General features: G+C 34.8%; 1 protein-coding gene and 1 non-coding gene across 2 annotated transcripts; one reads left to right on the top strand and one right to left on the bottom strand.

Annotated features, from left to right (window-relative positions):
* Nucleotides 1–997: 997 nt before the first annotated feature.
* LOC106668304 (tubulin-specific chaperone D) lies at nt 998–16,032 on the bottom strand. The gene is made up of 17 exons (XM_014396918.2): nt 15,605–16,032; nt 11,530–11,705; nt 11,335–11,473; nt 11,075–11,270; nt 10,763–11,021; nt 6,929–7,077; nt 6,497–6,866; nt 6,334–6,439; nt 6,114–6,279; nt 5,883–6,041; nt 3,079–3,291; nt 2,855–3,019; nt 2,663–2,796; nt 2,450–2,601; nt 2,193–2,391; nt 1,388–1,690; nt 998–1,319 (listed from the first exon to the last, which is right to left on the bottom strand). The coding sequence occupies exons 1-17, from the start codon at nt 15,953–15,955 to the stop codon at nt 1,035–1,037; spliced, it is 3,522 nt and encodes a 1,173-aa protein (XP_014252404.1). The 5' UTR covers nt 15,956–16,032; the 3' UTR covers nt 998–1,034.
* Trnav-aac lies at nt 4,419–4,491 on the top strand. The gene has a single exon. It is a non-coding gene; the product is annotated as a tRNA-Val (tRNA).
* Nucleotides 16,033–21,995: the final 5,963 nt, after the last annotated feature.

The raw sequence follows: 21,995 nt of genomic DNA, 5'->3' as shown, positions 1-21,995 counted from the left end.
TCGAATCCTGCTCGTGCCATTGACATTTTTATCTCAACTAAAAACCTTAATTAATTGTAATTTATTTATTATGTACTTGGGTACAGCATCATTTTCCAATCAGCACTCTGCGTGAAAATTCTCTGAGGATGAGATAAGTGCAGTCTCAAAAATGTTATGACATAATAATATATAAAAAGTTCAGGATACCGACCACACACTAAATTTATTTACATTTGTAATCTAATTTTAGTTTTTGGGTCGATAAGCTAGGAAGAGGTAATTTAAAAAGGCTAAGACAACTTAATGGGAATGTCGTATGTATTATTTTCCTTCAATAAATGAAATATAAAAATAAACAACACTGAGTTTTAGAATCACAATTGTTAAGAAATTACTCTTCTTCTCTATAAAAATATTTGTTCGAAATGCTTAAACAATATAAACAAAAAAGAAAAGAAACCGAAGAGTATTTTTAAATCATTAAATTATTAAAAAATTGTAACAATTTGTATTAATAAAAGATATTTACTTATATAACAAGCAATTATTAACAAATATATTAAGGCATTTAATCAATTTGGGCGCAAAGTCTCTCCTATTTGTACACATAGCTTTAACTTTTTGCTATTAGTATACTTTTTAAACTGTAAACAGTAAGTAAATGAAACGCGAATGAATTTTTCATTAAAACATGAACTTTTGTTTCGCATTATAACGAAAATCATACACAATAAAACTTTTAAAATTAAATATTAAATAAATAAAAAAGAAGTGACAGTTATTTTGAGGGTTTTTTTTTCTTTTGATAATCAGTCTTTTTCCATCAGTTTATCAAATATCAATAAAACTAATTTTCTTTGTCATTCGACTATGTAATAATTACCATAAAGATTAAGACTGGATCAAAAATCTCCACAGCTAGGTTAATTTAAAGTAAAAATGAACAAACATAAAAAATGCTTTTGTCTATGAAAGCTATTATCGGTTAGCACTCTAGGTACTTTAGAATACGAGATTGTGCGGTAAGATTATAATTGATTAAGAAGAGAAGTTTAACTTAAATTAGGTTTGACCAGCTGTGGTTTTGGCAAACCGAGAACAACCGCAAGGGAGTTTCTCGCTTCCCGAACCTCTTCAACACATTGTATTGCCCATTCCGTGTCCGAAAGCAATGCCAGTGCGGAATCCAGTCTTTCGGAATTATTAAAAACCTCATCGCCGTAGACAACAAGACATTCATATAATTTGGTCGCAGCCGCTTTTCTCAACCAGCCGAACCTGTGGCATAGAAGAATTAAGAGTCTTCCCATTGCTTTCCGTCCAACTTCTCCTTTAACCTGAAATAAAAGTTTAATATTATCAAGTTTGTTCGATATTTTTAAATACCACTAATACGTTACCATACCTGTATTAATAAACAGTAAATATCGATAGAGCCGAGAAGTTTATACTTGTCGGTGCTGCCAGCGACAGCGTTCTTTGTCAGATTAAATACGCCAAGGGGAAATTTGGAATTTGAGTCTTCGAGCACCTGCCTCATAAATGCAGATGACAATAGCTTTTCAAGGAAATTCAACATCGAAAGTACGACTCTATCAACTTTTAAATGTTCTTCGAATATTTGCAACACTAAGTCACAAATTCTATCGATTTCCTTTCTATCTTCATCTTTCAAATATTCGAAAAGGCAACCGCTTGAAATTTTTACCTAAGGATTCATTTTTTTTATTAGTATGTTACAATTAATTATGGTTTTTAGTTGAGATGAAAAAAAGTCAATGGCACGAGCGGGATTCGAACCCACGATCTTTGGCTAGATACGCCGCTGCTCTACCACTTGAGCTATCGTGACCTCGATCCACTCGGACATCAACTTCCTATCTCAACCCCACCTTTTGAGTTTTCCTCCTTTTTGCCATTTTTCAAATGCCGTGTAATCGGATTGGATTCTCGACGTCAAGTGAAAACTCATAAGGTGGGGTTGAGATAGGAAGTTGATGTCCGAGTGGATCGAGGTCACGATAGCTCACAAGTGGTAGAGCAGCGGCGTATCTAGCCGAAGATCGTGGGTTCGAATCCCGCTTGTGCCATTGACTTTTTTTCATCTCAACTAAAAACCTTAATTAATTGTAATGTATTAATTGGTCAAGCAGACCACGAAATTAGTGAATTTATTAGTATGCTTGCATTTATATTAATTAAAAACTTACTAGACTTTCAGCGATTCCACCTACTGACGCGACAAGACCTAAAAGAATGTGATAAGAGTACGTCTGCAATCGCAGCATACGTATGAACCTGGGAAATGTGTCACTATGGCTCAGCCAGTTGATCTCTTCTTTACAGGCCACCTCTGGGAAAATCTCTTTCAATCTTTCTCTTTCGGGTATATGAGGCACTTGGTTTGAACTGTAAAGGGTAAATTTATTCAATCGTCTTTGTTTTAAGATGAAGGATGTTGTCTAACTTATGAAGTAGTGCAGAGAAAACCGTCCCAGCCAGCGCCCTTGTCCTGTCGATCCTCTCTACTGCTTGCTGTCCTATCCTTTGCATGCATTTTGTGATAATTGCTGGTGTCAACAAATCTGGTGCGCATTTGGAGACTAGTTGTAATATAGACTAAAACCAAAATGTATTGTGATAAAAATATTAGGGGGGAATAAGTAATGAAAGTTTTTACTTGTATTCCAGACATTGAAGATTCTCTGACCCAAGCACCAGTATCACCTCTATCATCTTTAGTATAATCAGTCATTCCTTCTGTCATACACTCTAAAAGATCAAGAACATGGGCACGGCAAGACCTTTTGGGATCTATAGGAAAAAAATAAATAAATTATGTGTAGTATTAATTAAAAAATCAATGTCAAACCTGGGTCTTCAATCCCGACAGTCGAACAAACTGAAGTCATAGCTTTTATTGCAAACTTCCTGCTTTCGACCCACTTTTCAGTATTGGGAGTGATCAGCGAACATTTCATAAGTTTGTTGACGACATAGTCAACAAGTCCATGCAGCATGAACTTCGGAAGTGAACCTTTAGAATAAATTTTGTTAATAGCACAATAAAAACATAGTTATTATTGTCATAATCACCTAGAGCCAGGGCGTGGCCGACTCTCAGAATTTCATCGTTGGCCTCTAACTTTTCCGTGTAGGACCTGACAATCTCTGCACACTTGCCGACGTCGCCCTCTCCGTTGCAGCTGTAATACTCCAGGCATAGAGATGGCAAGGCAGAAGCCGCATAGGCTCTGATGTTGCCAACTTCATGACAGAGGCATTCGTTCACCACCTCTTGCCAGTCATCTACGGACAACCAGACATTACTCACAGTCCGTCCAATATAATTTTAAACAAAAAGTCTTACCGTGACTTTTTAAAATATTTAACATAATAATCAACACGTTTAACAGATATGATATTTAAAAAAATAAATAAAAATCAACAAGGTATGCATACAAAACAAGTTTTAAAATTATTCATGTGCTTTTCAGTCAGATGTAAAATGAATTGTAAAGGTTACTTTCTATTTAATTTTTTCAAACTTCTTTCTTAAGAATTAAGTAAGCTCTGTAAAAAGCGTTCTTCATTTTGATTATTCAATTTTAATTCAATAATGGTTAATACTATTAAATATAATTCAGTTAATTAAGGTTTTAAGTTGAGATAAAAAAGTCAGTGTCATGAGCGGGATTCGAACCCACGACCTTATACACTGTACCACTTGAGCTATCGTGACTTCGATCCCATCGGGCACTAACTTCCCATCTCAACCGCACCTTTTGAATTTTCCCTCCTTTTTGCCATTTTTCAAATGTCATGTAATCTATTTAATTCTCGGCGACAAGTGAAATGGCAACGGAGAGCTTTCGAAGTCACGATAGCTCAAGATAAAATTTCGATTAAACCTCTATTGTAAGTAAAGTTCTCTAACACAATTGATAAAACATTTCAATGTTTAACAGATAATTTTATTTTCTTGATCTACCAATTTGTTCCTCCAGAGTTCAAAGTTTGTTAACAAAGTAAATTTGTTGACAAATTTTTGCACTGTCATGAAAAAATGGCATAAAAATAAATAAAACTATAAAATTTAAAGTAAAAAAAAGAAAGTAAAATATACTAAAATTCATATTGTACAAAGCTGAGCTTATGGATCTGAATTTATTACGCTATATTTAATTAATTTTAGGTTACATTATTTATGTTTAATGAATCATCTGTGGGGGGAGGGTCTTTTTAAGAACAACAACTGCTTCTTTGTCAATCTTTCAGGAATTTTTCGCCCAAAATAAATATATTTTCAGTTTAGACATTAAAATAATTTTCAAATAATTAAGGTTTTTAGTTAAGATAAAAAAGTCAGTGACATGAGCGGGATTTGAGCCCACGACCTTCGGCTAGACAATAAACTTTTAATTTACAAGACAAGGGTCACGATAGCTCAAGTGGTAGAGTAGCGGCGTAACAAGCCGAAGGTCGTGGGTTCGAATCCCGCTCGTGACACTGACTTTTTTATCTCAACTTAAAACCTTAAATTAATTGAAAGATATTACTTGGTCAAGCAGACCACGAAAACTAGTGAATTTAATAAGTAAAAATGAAGTATACCTTCATTAAAGCTCTCCGTGGCCATTTCATTTGTCGCCGAGAATCAAATAGATTACACATTTGAAAAATGGCAAAAAGGAGGGAAAATTCAAAAAGGTGGGGTTGAGATGGGAAGTTAATATCTGAGCGGATCGAAGTCACGATAGCTCAAGTGGTAGAGCAGCAGCGTATCAAGCCGAAGTTTGTGGGTTTGAATCCCGCTCGTGACACTGACTTTTTTATCTCACCTTAAAACCTTAAATTAATTGGAAGAATCTTTTAAGTTATATTATAAGATTGGTTTCTGGTCAGTTTTTTGTTTTAATTTTGAAGAGACTTGTTTTATTTTTTGTTTGTTTGTTTTACATTTCATTCGGAATACAGAGGACATTGATATTTTACTTTCTTGTTGTGTTTTTAATTTTTTTTATTTGTTATCTTGTTATTTCACCCCGAGGGTTTCACTGTTTTCCTAAAAGAAGCGGAAAAAAATAAAAACAGTTTCACTTTTGGAGACGAAGCAGCCACGGAAAAAAATCTCTATTGAGCCCCAGGTACCCGGCGACCGGGTGAATTGCCAATGGTCCGGCAAGGAACCGGTAACACATGTCACATAACAAATAAATTAATTAATAAATTAAAACAAGGAAACAGAACAATGAAATAATTAGTTTAAAGCTGGGTTTCCATTGTACACTCAAACACAGTCGAGAGGGAAGAATTTTTAGTTTCTCCAAAAGAGAAACTTCTGAAGAAGAAACATAATGTAAAAATGACAAAATAAATTCTAGAAAAATTAATTAAAAAAAAAAAAGGAATTGTCGAATTCATCCGTGAAAGACAAGCTTTTAAACCCCAAAAATGGAATACCAAAACATGTTTAAATGGAGGAAGGGAACTTCAACAAAAACAGAAGTACTTAGAAAAGGACGAAGAAACGCAGAATTTCCTACAGCAGTATCAAACATTAATATTTAAACAAAACAATTTTTAGTATTTCTAAGTAAAGGATGCCATACCTGATGCCTAGCCTACCCTTCCAGAAATGTTTTTGACATTAAAAAAAAAATTAAAATGATCGTTATCAAAATTTTTGATATGGACATTTAATATATTTTTATGTTTATGTGAATGGTAATAAAGTAATAATAAGTAATAAGGGTGAATTACTCTGATGGGGAGTGACGGCAGTATCTGCTACTAGTATAGAGGGGTTCCTTTACAGAATGGTTTAAAATGTGTAGAAATCTTTTTTGCCAGCAAAAAAGCCAGTATATAGATATTTTGTATTAAAGATAAATTTGTACCTATGGTTTTGGTGTTTTTAAATGGCATTTTAGCCAGTGAACACTTGTTTATAAACTGGCAGCATGCGATCTTCATCAGTTCACCACTGATGCCTTTGAACATGTGCTTCTCCCTTAAATCTCTGACCAAATCCCCTATTGCTTTTGTGATGTCCTCATCTTTAAAAAGAAATATGTAGATATAAATAAAAATAAATAATAAGTTTCAATTTTTAAATTAATAATACTTACTTGGAGCTAAATTGTCTAGAAGAGACAAGGCATGAACTACTTCTCCTATCGCAATGATAGCACCGTGGCGAATGTTAGAATCTAAAGATCTAGTCTTGAGCACCAAAGTGGGTAAAACTATTTCCAACATGTAATCAGATGCATATTTTGTCAAATTATGCAAAGCCTGAAAAACATTACATTAAAACCAGTTAAAAACATATTATTATGAATGTTTTACTTTGGCTGAAAGATCTCGTATTGCGATGTCCCAATGCTCCAGTTTTCTTTCTACCAGGTGGTCAATAATAGATGTTGTGTACTCTTCAAATTGTGCGATATACACACTGCAATAAACCAAACATATAGCGTTCTTGGTGAAGATTTTGAACAAACAAAAATACCTTATGTTCAGATAAGAATTGGTCCTTACGCCAACAGCATAATAGTCAGCGGCTGTTAGTATGTCGATACCATGAGGGAACTGGCCTTGCCTGCCGATATGCTCCTGAAATGCAGCTGATGCTGCCCTCCTTATATTCACTTCCCTATCTAAGCAGAATGCGACCACCAAAGAAGTGGCGATATCTGATACATACATCTTGAAAACAGACGCTTCGTATGCTCTTGCGAAAGTCCAAGCTACATAGCACGCAGCATCCCTTATGTGTGTTCCGACTGAGCAGTGTCCAAGCGGCTCATCATAAACTAGTGCTTTTTGAACCAACGGTATAACTTCTGGGAGTCTAGAAGGCAACAATAATCCCCGTTTACCTAAAATTTCATTGTATAGAATATTTTGAAAAATGGGAGGGAGAGAAATTAAATCAATTTACTGAATTCTGCCAATGCTAAGCATCCTCCGTGCCAAGCACTATCATTCTCTCTAGGACTTAGCAATTCAAGAACACATCCTATAACTTCATCACCAAACTGTTTGTTCATTCTTCCCATTACTCGTCCGATTCCTTTAGCTGCAGACCATCTGAAATTGTAATATGTTTTGGTATTAGGGGTACTAGTAAGTTTTAAAGGATTTTTTTTTGTTGTGAAAATTGGGACTTTTCTGTGTAAAAATGAAAAGGGCCGGGGTGCATTCTCAAATGCGACTCCTCGACCAGAGCGACAGTGCTGGACCTCTTTCTACACCTACAACACCCTTACATTTACCCGGTTCTTGACCTGGAATTCCTAGGTTCACCGTCAACCCAAGAGACTTAAGCGGCCCATAGACGATCAATATTATTGCACAATATTTTGGGTTGTGCAATTTAATTGATCGTGTGTAGACGATATTGAAAGTTTGTGCAATACGTTGCATGATTGACGAAAAGTTGAAAATATATTGTACAACTTAAATTCACTAAATTCGTTGTCCGCTTGACCAATTAATACTTTACAATTAATTAAGGTTTTTAGTTGAGATGAAAAAAAGCCAATGGCATGAGAGGGATTCGAACCACGACCTTCGGCTAGATACGCCGCTGCTCTCCCACCTGAGCTATCGTGACCTCGATCCACTCGGACATCAACTCCCCATCTCAAAAACTCATAAGGTGGGGTTGAGATGGGGAGTTGATGTCCAAGTGGATCGAAGTCACAATAGCACAGGTGGTAGAGCAGCGGTGTATCTAGCCGAAGGTCGTGGGTTCGAATCCTTCTCGTGCCATTGGCTTTTTTTCATCTCAACTAAAAACCTTAATTAATTGTAAAATATTGTACAACCTGGAAAATATTGCACTGTCTGTTGGCATTATTGCGCGATATCAGTCAGTTTGTGTAGTATCAACAAGTGCACAAAATATTGCACAAACTTCAATATCGCCTTCAAACTATTCAAGTTCATTGCACAAACAAAATTTTGTACAATATTACTGAATGTTAAGGGGCAACTGTCAAATTACTGTGTAATCTATATTGTACAATAATATTGACCGTCTATGGGCCGCTTTACATAGTACTTGTCATACCATACAACGCCAAAGGAAGCCTTAAGGATCTCATATACAGGGCTCCAGGATGGACAAACGTTGGTTTGTGGTTCGAGATACGTCGGTGAAGACGGAAAGGCTCCTAACATATGCCAAAAAAGTGTAAAAATGGTACATAAATTTATTTCTCAAAGTACTGACCATCACTAGCCACTATTATTTGAATTCCACATTGAAAGGTCAGTTTTTAGAGGCAATGAAAGAATTGACCCATTTTCATTTCTCATAAAGAACAGAAATGCTGCTCAGACAAGCAAACATTCGTCGTTAGGGTTTAGGTTAGAGGGGTGTTGGTTTCAAGTCCAGTCCCAGGATCAAATCCAGCGGGCCTGCATTTGAACCTAACATACAAATGTGTTTTTTTTTTACAAAAACGTCAGCACCCGAGGGTTTATATAACATCATAATTGAAATATCCTCGTATTAAAATATTCACTAATAATAATAAATAAGTAAATAATATATAAAAAAGTTAAAAAAGGTTGTTAAAAGAAATGTTACATCAATATCAAAATAATAATACATGTAATTTACGAGCCCATCTCAATAACTTAAACATAATTTACAGTCCATTCACTAGTTTTCGTGGTCTGCTTGACCAATTAATATCTTTCAATTAATTAAGGTTTTTAGCCGAGATGGGAAGTTAGTGTCCGAGTGGATCGAGGTCACGATAGCTCAAGTGGTAGAGCAGCGGCGTATCTAGCCGAAGATCGAGGGTTCGAATCCTTCTCATGACACTGACTTTTTTATTACAACTAAAAACCTTAATTAATTGAAAGATAATTTACAGTGTTCTGTAATATCAAGATTCATAATTGATTGAACGAAACAATAGTAGTCAAAAGGAGCAATGTCTGGAGAAAGCGGGTAGGGTAGGAAATTTGATTTGAGTGTTTTCAAGTTGTTTTTGACTTGTACTGCAACATATGGTGGGTACTGTTGTGCTAAAAAATCACGCCTCTGCTCAAATTCCAGCCATTTTTTTCTTGCTCGGCTCAAACACATTGTCATAGTTGGCTTTATATGTTTATGGTAGGTCATAATATACTAACCTAGCTGGTCCCACCAAATACAGAGCGTGAATATTGAGGCTGGGCTTACCCCATGATTTCTTATGCTTTGGATTGTCATAATGAATCCACTTTTCACCATGAGTTACGATTTGATGCTAACAACCCTTCTGTTTTGGCATTTGGAGCAGTTATTCGCAGGTGAAAAATCTCGTTTCCATGTCTCATGACTTAAATTTGTACATCCAATTCCTTGCTTTTCGACCATTCCATGACTTTGAGGTGTAATGAAATTGAGTCAATCCAAAGATTCTGCATATTATTATTTAGAGATAGTGAGATGCAGTTTGGTGTGACCTAGGTTTAGAAAAACATTTTCTTTATCGTCCAACCTTTCGATCTTTATTGAGTTCATCCTCAGGGCCTGGGATTTATAAACACTGTTTAAATTATACAAATGAATTTATACGATGATGTACCCAATATTTACAAAATAGAACACAAATTTTAAGTTTAATCAAAGTATTTTTACTTATTCAAATGCAGATGTGTCACTGTTGTGTGTCGTGTTGAGTGTTAGAAAGATACTAATGTTTTTATTTGTTTACGCAAATTTTTTCTAAACAAGTTAAATATTAGGGGATAAGTTTTGATAGTAAATTAAACTTTAATTTCAAATTGATGCCTTCGTAGAAAAGTTTAAAAAATTATTTTATAAATTTAAAATTTTAAGAAATATTCTTCAGCTGGATTTAATGAGGTCTGTGTATTTTGCATTAGCACAATCGTTGATATCATACAGGATCTTAGTTTGGGGTGGTACCACAAATCTAAAATTTCTCCAATTGAGGGAGGCAACTTCTTTGAGGTGAAAGGAGCTGACAAGAAGACCCCTCCTAGAAAAATAAATTTCTATCTCTACTTCCTTCCCCACTCCTTCAAATCAAACATGTAAACAAAAAACATTAAAGTCTCACTAACACTCTCAACCTGACACAACTAAACAGAAAACACACACTTTGAGTGAGTACAAATACTTTGATTAAACCTAAAATTTCTATATTGTGTACAACATTGTACAAATTCATTTGTATAATTTAAACAATGTTTATACATCCAAGCCCTGAAGATAATCTCAATAAAGATTCAACTGGCACAACAAAGAAAATGTTTTTCTAAACCTACATCACATCAAAGTGCATCTCACGATCTCTAAATAATCATTAATTAATATCATTTAATACTTCACATTCTGCAAATTCTTCTTGCGATTCCGGCCTTCCTTCACATTCCTTATTTTCCGTGTCTAAATCCCCTCTTTTGAACCATCTGAACCAGTAAACTTGAAATTAATGGAGCATGGTTCTCACTTTCAGCTACTTTTTTCTTCAAATGGAAGCAGAAAGGTAAAGCTTAATGCAAATTATGTTTTGTGGGCACAAAAGTTGACATATTTGGATTTAAAAAAAAACTATGTTGTTTTTACTTCAACAAAAAGAGATGTAAGTAAACTAAAGCCTAATGATGATGCTTTAACACGAAAGTGGTTAGGCTATAGTCCGTTGAGCTTTAATACTAGTAACACCCTCTCTTGTAAATCCTTTAAAAATTACTAGCACCTCCCAATAGTTTTATATTACAGCAAAATAAATACTGGTTACACTACCTTACAGTTATGTCTTCATCTCTAAGCCCTTGCATCAGTTCATCTATCACTTCATCAATTTCCTGAGGCACCTCTTGATCATCCTCATCATCACCTTCTTTTCCAATGAGTCCACCCTCTTCACTCTCCACCTTCTTCTCTTTGGGCTTTTCTTTCGTGCCATCTCCCATTCTGCTTATCATGCTCCTCAAGTCAGGAAGAATCCTTGATCCTCTTTGATATCTCCAAGATACCGCACGAGCCTTCAAGTATGTCAGACCTGAAATTAAAGTTATAACAATTGAATTTTACAGGAAAAACACGATTATGTACCTATCCTTTGAATTATTTTTATTGCATATTTTCTGCAGAGCCTGTACTTTTCATTTCTCCATTCCATAGCTGCAATGGTTTTTAAAAGAGGTCCAACATGAGGTAGAAGATCCTGGCGTTTCCCATATTTAAGGATGGCAGCTATCGCTGCTAATGGTCCTAGCCGATTCCAGCTCATTTCCTTCTGTGTAATCCACTAAAATAAATAAATAAATGAGTACTAATAAACTTGAAATGTTTGTATTTCACAAACTCCATACTTCATAAGCCCATTCCAAATACTCAGGTAAGTATTTGTCTTTAGTGTCCAACCTTGTTAAATACTGTGCTGTCAGATACGCACATGCGTCCTTCGATGAATCAGGAACTAATATGTATTTCTTGCAGATCTTCACAAGCCTAACAAAGATATTATTGGAGTACAAAAAAGGTGGATTTTTATAACCATGAAATACCTGCTCATGACAGTGAAACTTTCCTCGGTGTCAGGTGGGTCTAGACGTGACATGTGGAATGGAATTTTGATTATAATTGACAGCCATAAAAGAAGGCAATATCTCGTCTGCCACGTGTCTATATCTTTTTCGTCTTGCGCTTCCAACATCAACAATACTGGTTCTAAATCTGTGACCTAACATTAAAATTACATATATTAATCCATTTATGGTTAGTGGTCTAATTGACCATATTAATTATTTTAATTAATTATTCTTTTTATGTAAGGTCTTGGCTGAGATGAAAAAGTTAGTGTCATGAGCAGGATTCGAACCCACAACCTTCGGCTATTAAACCTACAGTTTATACAATATTTAGGTATAATTAATTGCTTAGATTTGTACATGTAAAATTTTTAATATTAATTAATATTATAATAAATTGTGTTTTTATGAATCAACGTTTATATACATATCATCATGGTTAGTAAACCTGTATGTGGGTTGGAAAATGCATTATAGAGCATTAGCAAAATTTAATGTTGAACTAATTAAGATTTCAATTTTACAACAGTTATAATTTAACTACCCGTCCGGATGAGGAGTTAGAACCACATTAGAACACATTTTTCCAATTTAATCTGGAATACAAGCCCAAGGGCTATGCCACAATTAAAACCTAGAACTTCTAGCATGGAAAATCAAATTAGAAACCTTAATCACAAACCATATTTATATTTACATGAAAATATTTTGATCATGCTTATTAATGCAAATGGTGATAAGTAGTAGCGATAATTAATTAAAAATCAAAATTAAAATAAGTAAAAATTGTTGATATTTTTATCCGTGGTGGCAATCTTGATTAGGGGTAGAGGTTACAAATTGTGAGAGTGACTATCATTAAAAACCACCTGTCAATTTAGCTTTTAAAGTTGATTACTCATATTTAAGTTTATCAAGAAAAGAGTTATTGCTGTAAATAGCGAGTTCAATAATTAGCAGGTATGCATAAATTCATTAGATAAACCATTTTCTCAACTATGACAATCTTGAGTGTACTGAGTAAAAATAAGCCACTAGAAATATGAACATATTGTACTTATTCTAAAAGATTATCAATTGCAGCAGTGGTAATTACAATTTACAAAAAAGTGACAAATAATAAAACAAAATACAATATTTTAAAATAAGACAAAAAGTGGGAAAAATTCGAAGGTTTGGTGTCCAGGAGGATCGAAGTTACAATAGCTCAAGTGGTTAGAGCATAGGTGTATTGAGCCGAAGGTCGTGGGTTCAAATCTCGCTCATGCTTTTTCATCTCAACCAAGACCTTAGATTAATTGAAATAAATAAATGCTTGTCAGTAGTGGAATCCCTGATTAGAGGGAGAAGAAGCAAAATTGTAAATATCAATAAAAACCCTAGGTTTTATTTTTAAAATTGGTTTCTCATGTTAAATTTATGAAGAAAAGTCATTGCTGAGTACATAATGGTCAAATTAAAGACCAAAAAAATAAATAGAACAATGTTGATATGCTTGTCAGTGTTGGTAACCCTGAGTAGAGGTTACAAATAGATAATATCAAAGGCAAACAGCCTGTTTTACTTTTAAAATGGGTTTAGCATGTTTTTTAAGTTTATGAAGAAAAGTGTCATTGCTGAATAAATAACATCAAATAGGAGTGTAGTGATTAGGTTGGTATTTATAAATATCATTAGATAAATCCTTTTCAAATATGACAACTTTGAGGGTAGATGGTTAAAAGTAAGACACAATGGTGTACCAACCACCAAAAATGTCTATTGTACTTGTGTACTTATCGTAGAAGCGGTGTGGACAAGGAGTGGTATGATTTACTCGCTTTATGCCCTCCACTGCTAGAATATCATTTATTGTATTTTAATAGGGTTATATAAACGTTTCAAGAATTTTGTTAGAACGGAAATGTTATTGACTCTTTAGGGAAATATTGCAAGTAGCGAGGAATTATAGATGTAATATGATTATGGAATTAAATTTTTAAGATGAAATTATTTATGTTAATCCTATTACACAACTTGTAAAAAATTTTCTTTTTTAATTCACACTATATCATAATTCTTATGTGTCCCAGTATTTACATAAATCATTCAGTTTTATATATACATGCATATATATTTGTACATATTTGAATGTTGAGTTATTAACCCTTCCGACGGCCTGAGGGCGATGAGTATGTTGGTCAAATTATTTTATAATTAAGAATGTATTTTATTTTATTTTTCTCTTCTAATAAAGACTTTTATTATTATTACATTACTTATCGAAGAAAATTTCGGTTAATAAAAGAAAAGTTAAAACACAAATTAAAATAAGTAAAGATTGCTGATATGCTTGTAAGAGGTGGCAACCCTGATTGAAGGCAGAGGTTGCAAAACTGAAAGTATCATCTGCACTTTCAGCAAAAACCACCTATCAATTTTATTTTTAATACTAGTTTTTTGTGTTTAAGGTTATGAAGAAAATGGACTATCATTAACATCAAATGTGAGCGCAGTAATTGACAGGTATGCATAAAAATCATTACATAAACCATCTTCAATAATGTTAACCTCAGTGTAGCCAGTATAAAAATAAGGCACAATAGTGCATCCACTACTATAAATATCTATTGTACTTATATACTTACCATAGAAAATTTAGCAATAGCAATAGTTTTTTTTCCATCAGTTTTATATCCCAGCCACATTCAATTCAATTTTTTTTTTAAATAATTTTTATATCCTTTTATTTAATTTTTCTAAAAATTGTATGATTGTGCCATACACCTCCAATGAATGAGACTTCAATGTACTGACATAATCTACCGGCTTATTATTAATATTTGACTTTACTTCCTGAAACATATATATCCTCCCGTTGTTGAGTATACTTTGGACATGCCATTATGATGTGTTCCAAAGTTTCCTCCTCGCCATATTCACACCACTTGTCTTCCTCCAAATTAATTTTCTTTAGATATGCTTTACATATTCCTTGGTTAGATTTTAACCTACTGGCTATCCTGTACATTTTTTTTATTAACTCTACATTCTGAAAACCAAGCTTGCAATAATACGCTGGGGAACATCCCTTTGTAGACCAAACCGTTTCATATTTCCTCATACCAACATGGCCATTCCTTTTTTCAATACACAGTACAAATCTGAATATGGGAGCCTATTATATAAACTTCCTCTGCTTGATGTAGCCTCCTTCGTAAGCAGGTCCACCTTCTCATTACCTAAGATTCGCAGTGTGCCGGAATCCACATAAATTCCACTCTCTTGTGTGGGTTACAAAAGCATCCAGTGCACTTCTGCTATCTGACAAAATAGCACATACCAGTTTTGGCTTTGAAGAGTCTAGAAGGTATCATTTCTCTGTTTCTCTTTTGGAGACTAATTTGCAAGTGAAAATTGATGCCTCATTCGGAAGCTTAAACATTAGACCGGATTTGACCTGTGGGTCATAATAGGCACATTCCGAACTACCCTCAATTTTCGAGCCATCCATATGCTGCCAATATGCATTACTTGGTAAGAAACCAGCCACTTCCGCTCTGAATTCCTGATTGACTGCCAATGGATATATGGATATCTTAGAGAGAACAATTTGTGGGCAATTTAGCAATGATGATTATAAGGGTTAAAATGCGTTAATAAAATAAAAGTTTAATACCGAAATTAAAATAAATAAAGATTTCGAATAAATATACTTTTTATCTATGGTCTTGGTCGAGATGAAAAAGTTAGTGTCATGAGTGGGATTCGAACCGACGAAAGCCGAAGATCATGATAGATAATAAGTAAAATTAATTGAAATAAGTAATAGGTCAATTATGACTTCTAAACATATATGGATTAAGAAAATATTGTTGATATGCTTGTGAATAGTGGCAACCCTGATCGGAGGCAGAGGTTGCAAAATTATGAGTATGGTCTGCAGTTTCAGTTACTCATGGAGACCACCTGTCATTAAACTATCGAAATGGGATGTCCATGTTTAAATTTAAGAAGGAAAGGGTTTAAACTTTAATTGATTACTCAATAAAAGATGGTTTTAATAAAATACCGCATGTGGAAGGTGTTGCAAAACCGCCTTGAACCCCCTCACGTTGACGACGAGGTGCATGTATTTGAAAGCCCTGTGCTTCGAGTCGAGCGAGACGGCCTCGTCCATGGCCACGGATACGATCTCGTCCAGGATTTCAGCTATGTGCGAATCCAGAAGATGAGGCTGCTCTTTGTACTGGTTGATGACGAACCTGAACCGCTCGTAGGTGCGCTCGGCCTCACGGATATCGACCTCCTTGACCCGTTTGAGTACGGAGACCATGTCGAGGATTTCTTTCCATTCGATGAACCTGTCGAGGGAGCAGCCGAGGCCGACGGCGTCAACCTCTTCCGACTCGTAGTCTTCCATTTCGCTGCCAAACGCCGGTCGTAAACAAACACCGTCCGTTCAGTTTTGATAAATGGAACAGGATGGAAATTTCAGACCATTGCCACTGTTATCCAACTAGCTGGCCAACAGCCGACGAAATATCCCTCCGGCCCAACAGTTTCCCCACATGGTGAATTTTATTATCACGCCCTTTATCAAAAGGAAAAACGAATCAAATAAAAGGAAACGATAGTAGGTTTGTTTCAACAGTTACTTAGAGCTGACCCTCACTTCCTCACTGCCTCCTTCGTAGGCAAAGTGTGCAACCGGCGACTCACTTCAATCAGTGCAGGGATCAAGACAGGGTGTATACAGTTTGGGGTAACAGCAGGTTCTGTACAAGTTCAGAACACGAAATTTATGCACTGCTCATAACTAATCAAATCAAACGATACAACGATAATAGTAGGTTTGTTTCAACAGCTACTTAGAATTGACCCTCATTTCCTAACTAGTGACAAAGTGTGAAACCGGCGTCTCAGACTTATACCACTAATAATATATAAATATATGCACTGTTCAGAACGAACCAAAAGTAAACAACGGTAATGGTTTCGACAGCTACTTGGTACTGACCCCCACAGGGTCAGTAGTGACAAAGTATAGAACTGGCGTTCCAACAGCGCAGAACCAGAACAATATGGAGTTACTGCAGCACTAGTACAAGTTTGTACAAATATCTGTACCGCTCAAAACGAAACAATTAAAAGGGAACTACGATAATATAGTAAGGATAAAAACCGAAGCCAAACTTCAATAGAACACGTCACTTAGCTCTTGTGAGTCTGAGGGAAAGTTGCAAACATTTTGGAGTTCCAGGATAGCCTGAACTAATTCAGAACTCGGATTATATGCACTACTCAGAACGAATCAAAAGGAAACAACGATAATAATATGTTTGTATCAGCAGCTACTTGGAACTGACTAATCCTGACTACTTGGACTGATCCTCATTAGTGACAAAATGTGGAACTGTACAACTTCCAGTATTGTAGATGTGCAAGGACCAGAACGGTTTGCAAAAGCATGTACAAGTTCAGAATACAAAATATATACACTACTCAGAACGAATCAAAAGGAAACATCGACAATGGTTTGTTTCTGCAGCCCTTGAAACTGTCCACCACCACTACGTACCCAGTAGTGGCAAAGCTTGAGACCGGCTTTTGGAGCCTTTGGGTTCACCTCCAAACCTGTCTAGAACTGCCTAAATAACTTTTAAAGCTGGGATCATCAAATAGCCTAATACTAATGTGGGTCAAACTAGAAGTTCTACAAAAACTAAGCATAAACTACAGTCACATTAAAAGAGAATCATTATACCTGATAAGACAGTGATAACTGTATATATCCTACGCAACAGCTGGCCTGCGACAACTAGGAAAAGATGTACCCGAGCAAACCGATCTTGAGCTATAAAGACTATGATACTATACCTCTGAATAAAATTCTTACAAAAATCGAAAGTCTTCCAGAAACTTCATCAGAAGAGAGCGGCACAATAGACGAATTTATGTGCTAGAAAGAGAAATCCCTACGACTTCATATGGAGAAGGAAAAAAGATTTATGATTTCTTATATCACTTGCAATCCTGTACTTTTGCTGCAAAATTGTGTCGGCACGTTTCAAAGATGCACCTGTTCTTCAAATACTACAGGATTTGAATAATTTAGCTCATAATTATTTTAATGGTTCTTTGATTAGTTTTATCACCTCATTCGTAACCGCACCACTACCAGGGGTAAAGTGTCCAGCATAGTTTTATCCATTTACAAAATTGGTCACTACAAAATTCATTCAAACTAGTTAAATTAAAAGCCCCAACCCAAAAGGCTTTGTCCATCCCGGAGGGGATGGCGTTTCGTTACACTACGTTGTTGTATAGAATGTGTACTAGTTTTGTTTTTCAAAATAGAGAATATTATACGCGGTAGATATTGTTATTATGGCTGAGAATGCTTCTGGTGGAAAAATAATATAAAACTGTTGGAAGCTTACAGCCAGGAATGGAATCTAACGTTAAACGTTCAAAGGCCCAAAATAATGGTATCTAAATTCGTAAAGGGAGGACGTCTGAAATCTTCTGACAGGTGGTTTGTCATAGGAGAGAGGTCTGAAGTGGTTAACGAATACAAACACTTAGGTGTCGTACTCACGCTTTAGCTCGCAATGTCTATACATTGAAGTAGAGCGTATCAGGAGTGAAATTAGCCCTTTGAAGGACATGGGTGCCTTTGATTGCTCAAAATGTTGTCCCACTCAAATCCCAATTTGCGGATTTTAATCCATCCTCTTCCATGCTGGTCAAATATGGGGTTTCCATCATTATGACATCATAGAAAAATTGCAAAGATTTTTTTTTATATGCAAACTATTTTCGTTGCCGAATTATACGCCTAACTATATGCCTACTAAGAAATTTCGGCAGAACCATTCCTCATTTGTTTGGAGGAGTTTGGTGACTAGAATTACACCTCACGAGATTATAAAAGCCATTACGTCCTGGTTCGAACAATGGCGTAGAATTTTCGAAAAGTACGACCTTTCCTACACGGCGGTCATGGTATTTCTAGATGGTCAGAATAGTTTTCAGTCCATCCATCCAAAATTTCCCAGCAGCAATACATAGAATACTAAACCCGGCCCACTGCTCTAGTCATGTAGGCTTCTCTCTCACAACTCAAGCCTATTCAATTTGAAAAAGGATAATTTTGAATGCTTATCATTAAAAGAACTTAGGCCGTTCTTTAATAGTAGATGTAATATTTTATATTTAAACTGTTATAAGGGGAAGGGATGGAGATGGTTCAAGTCGACTAGGCAACTGGCGAGCGATAAAGGATATATTCCATTTTATGGCCGAATGTACTATTCTGGAAGAAATCAGGAAGTTATATTTCAGAAGTTTCACTCTAAAGAAGGAAAGGTTAATACAATTTTTCGATGGTTCTGATGTTAGGACGCTTATATGGTACGCCCGACACGCCTGCAACTATAGGTATGACTGTACAGGGCCTAGCTTATTGAATAAGCCTCATTATTGCATATAAAAGCTGCTAAGTATACATTTGTTGGACATATATATTTACTTGAAAATAGGCCCTGTTTCCTAGAGACTCGCTTTTAATTTATGTAGGTTGATTAAATTTATAATTTTTCACAATGGATGTATATTTAGATATAGTTAAAACGGTTAATTTTCTAAGGTCAGAAAGTAATTTTTGTTTAGTTTTCTTTCCTATGTGATTTTTATTATCCTTGCAACGCTCACCGACAAACGGAATCTCTTCCATGTTGTTATATTCTGGTTTGAAAGAATGAGAAGGAGAATTGTAAATAAAGTATTGTATATCTATCTGTCTGGATCAGTTTTCGTATTTTTTTTTTAAACGGATAACACATAATCAAGCTCGTGTCAAGGTAATACAGAGTTTGAAGTAGAATCAATTCAGGTGCTGAATAAATTATAGTACATAAAAGTAGTATGTGACTTAAAAGTAATAATGTTTACATCTTATATCTAAGAAGAAACGAATGTGAGACACGGTGTGATAAAACGAAACACCTGTGTCCACAGTCAACTAGACCTCGTTTATCTTCCCACATATGTTTGTCCATCCAATAGGGAATACATAATCGAGTCAATACTTGGAACAGTTAAGTGGTTTTCAGACGTTTGTATTTGCCCCGGGCTTTGGGGGTGAAAAGCGTTTTTTCCACCCCTCGGTTTTGATTTGATCGAAAGACCTTCTTGTCTTTCGGCTTGCGACTGATGAGTAATAATAATAATCAACTTCACACACTCTCAACACGACATGCAAGAATGGCACAATTACACAGAACTCTTTGAGCCCTGAAGATGATCTCAATAAAGATTGAAACGTTGGCACGATAAAGAAAATGTTTTAATGAAATCTACATCACATCAGACGCATCTCACGATTTTTGAATAATAATAATAATAATACTTTATTGCAAGAAAAGAAAAGTTAGAAACATTACATAATATATAATTTAAAGGAAAATTACGGCATGGAGGGTCCGACTGCCGGAGGTCGATTAAATTTTTGGTCCACACAGAGAAAAAGTACAAAATAAAAAAATTCATCCTTAAATAAATATTACAATTGATAATTTAATTTTTAGACTGATGAGTATGGAGACGATAGCCAGGGAAAAGTAAAACGCATCAAATTTTAAAATGACCTGTTATAATACAAGCTCAATATTTTAAGCAACTAAAAATATTGATGTTCACCTTCCAGTCGAGTCCTGCTAATCCGAACAGTTTCGGTTGTCAGAAAAAAAATTCTCCAAAAAATACAAATAAATTTAAATAGTTGGTGAATTGCCTTGCCCAATAAAAACTGTACTAGTGATTTCATCGCACATTCACCGTTGTATTGTGAGATTTTCTTTTGAAACCTACCTGGTGACGAACCTGCAGTTTGGCAATTTATGAATTTTTTGGTCTATCAGACGGGTTTGAGCTTCACTCCATTTTCAGATGTAGGTTTTGACGACAAATTGTTTCTAAAAACTTAGCATGGCTCGAAGCCGAAACGCGAAAGGATAGGCAGACTAAAATGATCAGGAACGACCAAACTGGAAATACTGTTGGTTGGTCATTTCATCATCACCTGATCCGATCATAATCCTCCCTCAATAAGGACATGAGATGACCTTTTTCGTGATATATTGAAAACTGTTAGACACGTGTCTGACATTTTTGCCAATTACCTCTGGGTCCAAGTGTTTTAAGTACTTTTAAAAATATGTTGTTCTGCCTTCATTGTGCATGTATTTCAAGTTTTAAAAAATCTAACAAGGGGCGTTGATATGCCACGGATTTGGACCCCAATTTTTTGGTGATTCTACACGCCAAAATATCGGACATGTAACCGCCACTTCTTGTGAATATGCCCTGGTTTCGCAAAAAATAAATTGCAAGTTGAAATGTTCCGTTTTTTAATATTTTTATTTCGCCGTTCTACTTACTCAAATCAACTATGTGAATATATCATTTTACAGCATTTTTTATGTAGATTGCAACAAAAATATAGTAAAATCTATCAAAGTTAATCAATAACCAAAAAATGTATAAAAACCAAAAAAAATTCGTGAAACTAATGTGAAATTTCGTTTTAGAACCTCAAGAGATCCCTAAATATAAAATTTTCTTGGCATTTAAAGTTATCGATTTTTTACCCATAAATTTTTCCGATTTTGAATAAGTCGTTGTTGGAATATCTAATTGAAACGGCTATAATTCAAAAAGGGCTAAAATGATTTTCACGCGCGATAGACCATTTGAAAGAAAAGGAACATAGCTTTGTAAGGACGTATGTACCAATAAAATATATCAAATATTTCTATAAGAAATCCACAAAATAGGAAAATTATTTGTCATAAATTAACCTTTTTTTTAAACAGAAAAATAAATAATAGTCCGATTTTAATGTTTGATACAGTTATACAATGCACTTGACAATTTCTTTAAAATGAATTGTTGGCCCACTAGCTTTTGAGAAAAATGATGTTAGAGTTTGCACTAGGAATGTCACTTACGCTTCTTCTAGATCGTCGAAGTTATCAAGTCAACAAATTAACTTACACCGATTTCTGGTCCGTATCTAATGGTTTTATAATACTAGAATCACGACAATGAGGTCAAATCCAAGTTTTAACCATTTTCTGACCTACTTTGCTTACAGAATCTTTGTTAAAATATGAAAAAAAGCAGTATTTTTCTTGATTTATCTTTTTAAATCATACCAAATGAGATTATTCTAATTAACAACAAAAATAATATTTTTTTAAATCTCTGCTTTCTAATTTATGCTCATTTAATAAAATTTACTTTATACTTATGATTTTTATTAATATTTATTATTCCATATATTCATTATTCTAAACTGATGTTAATGGATGTTAATCAGCAAAACTCCACATTCTCAACAACATTCACATTCATTAATTTTGAAATTTAAAATAAATTTAGAAAATTTAAAATAATGA

The sequence above is a fragment of the Cimex lectularius genome, unplaced genomic scaffold (genome assembly GCF_000648675.2).
Source record: "Cimex lectularius strain Harlan isolate CLEC.00 unplaced genomic scaffold, Clec_2.1 scaffold11, whole genome shotgun sequence".
NCBI classification, from domain to species: domain Eukaryota; kingdom Metazoa; phylum Arthropoda; class Insecta; order Hemiptera; family Cimicidae; genus Cimex; species Cimex lectularius.
Note: the sequence above shows the minus strand (reverse complement) of the source record. Positions and strands in the feature narration are given on the sequence as shown.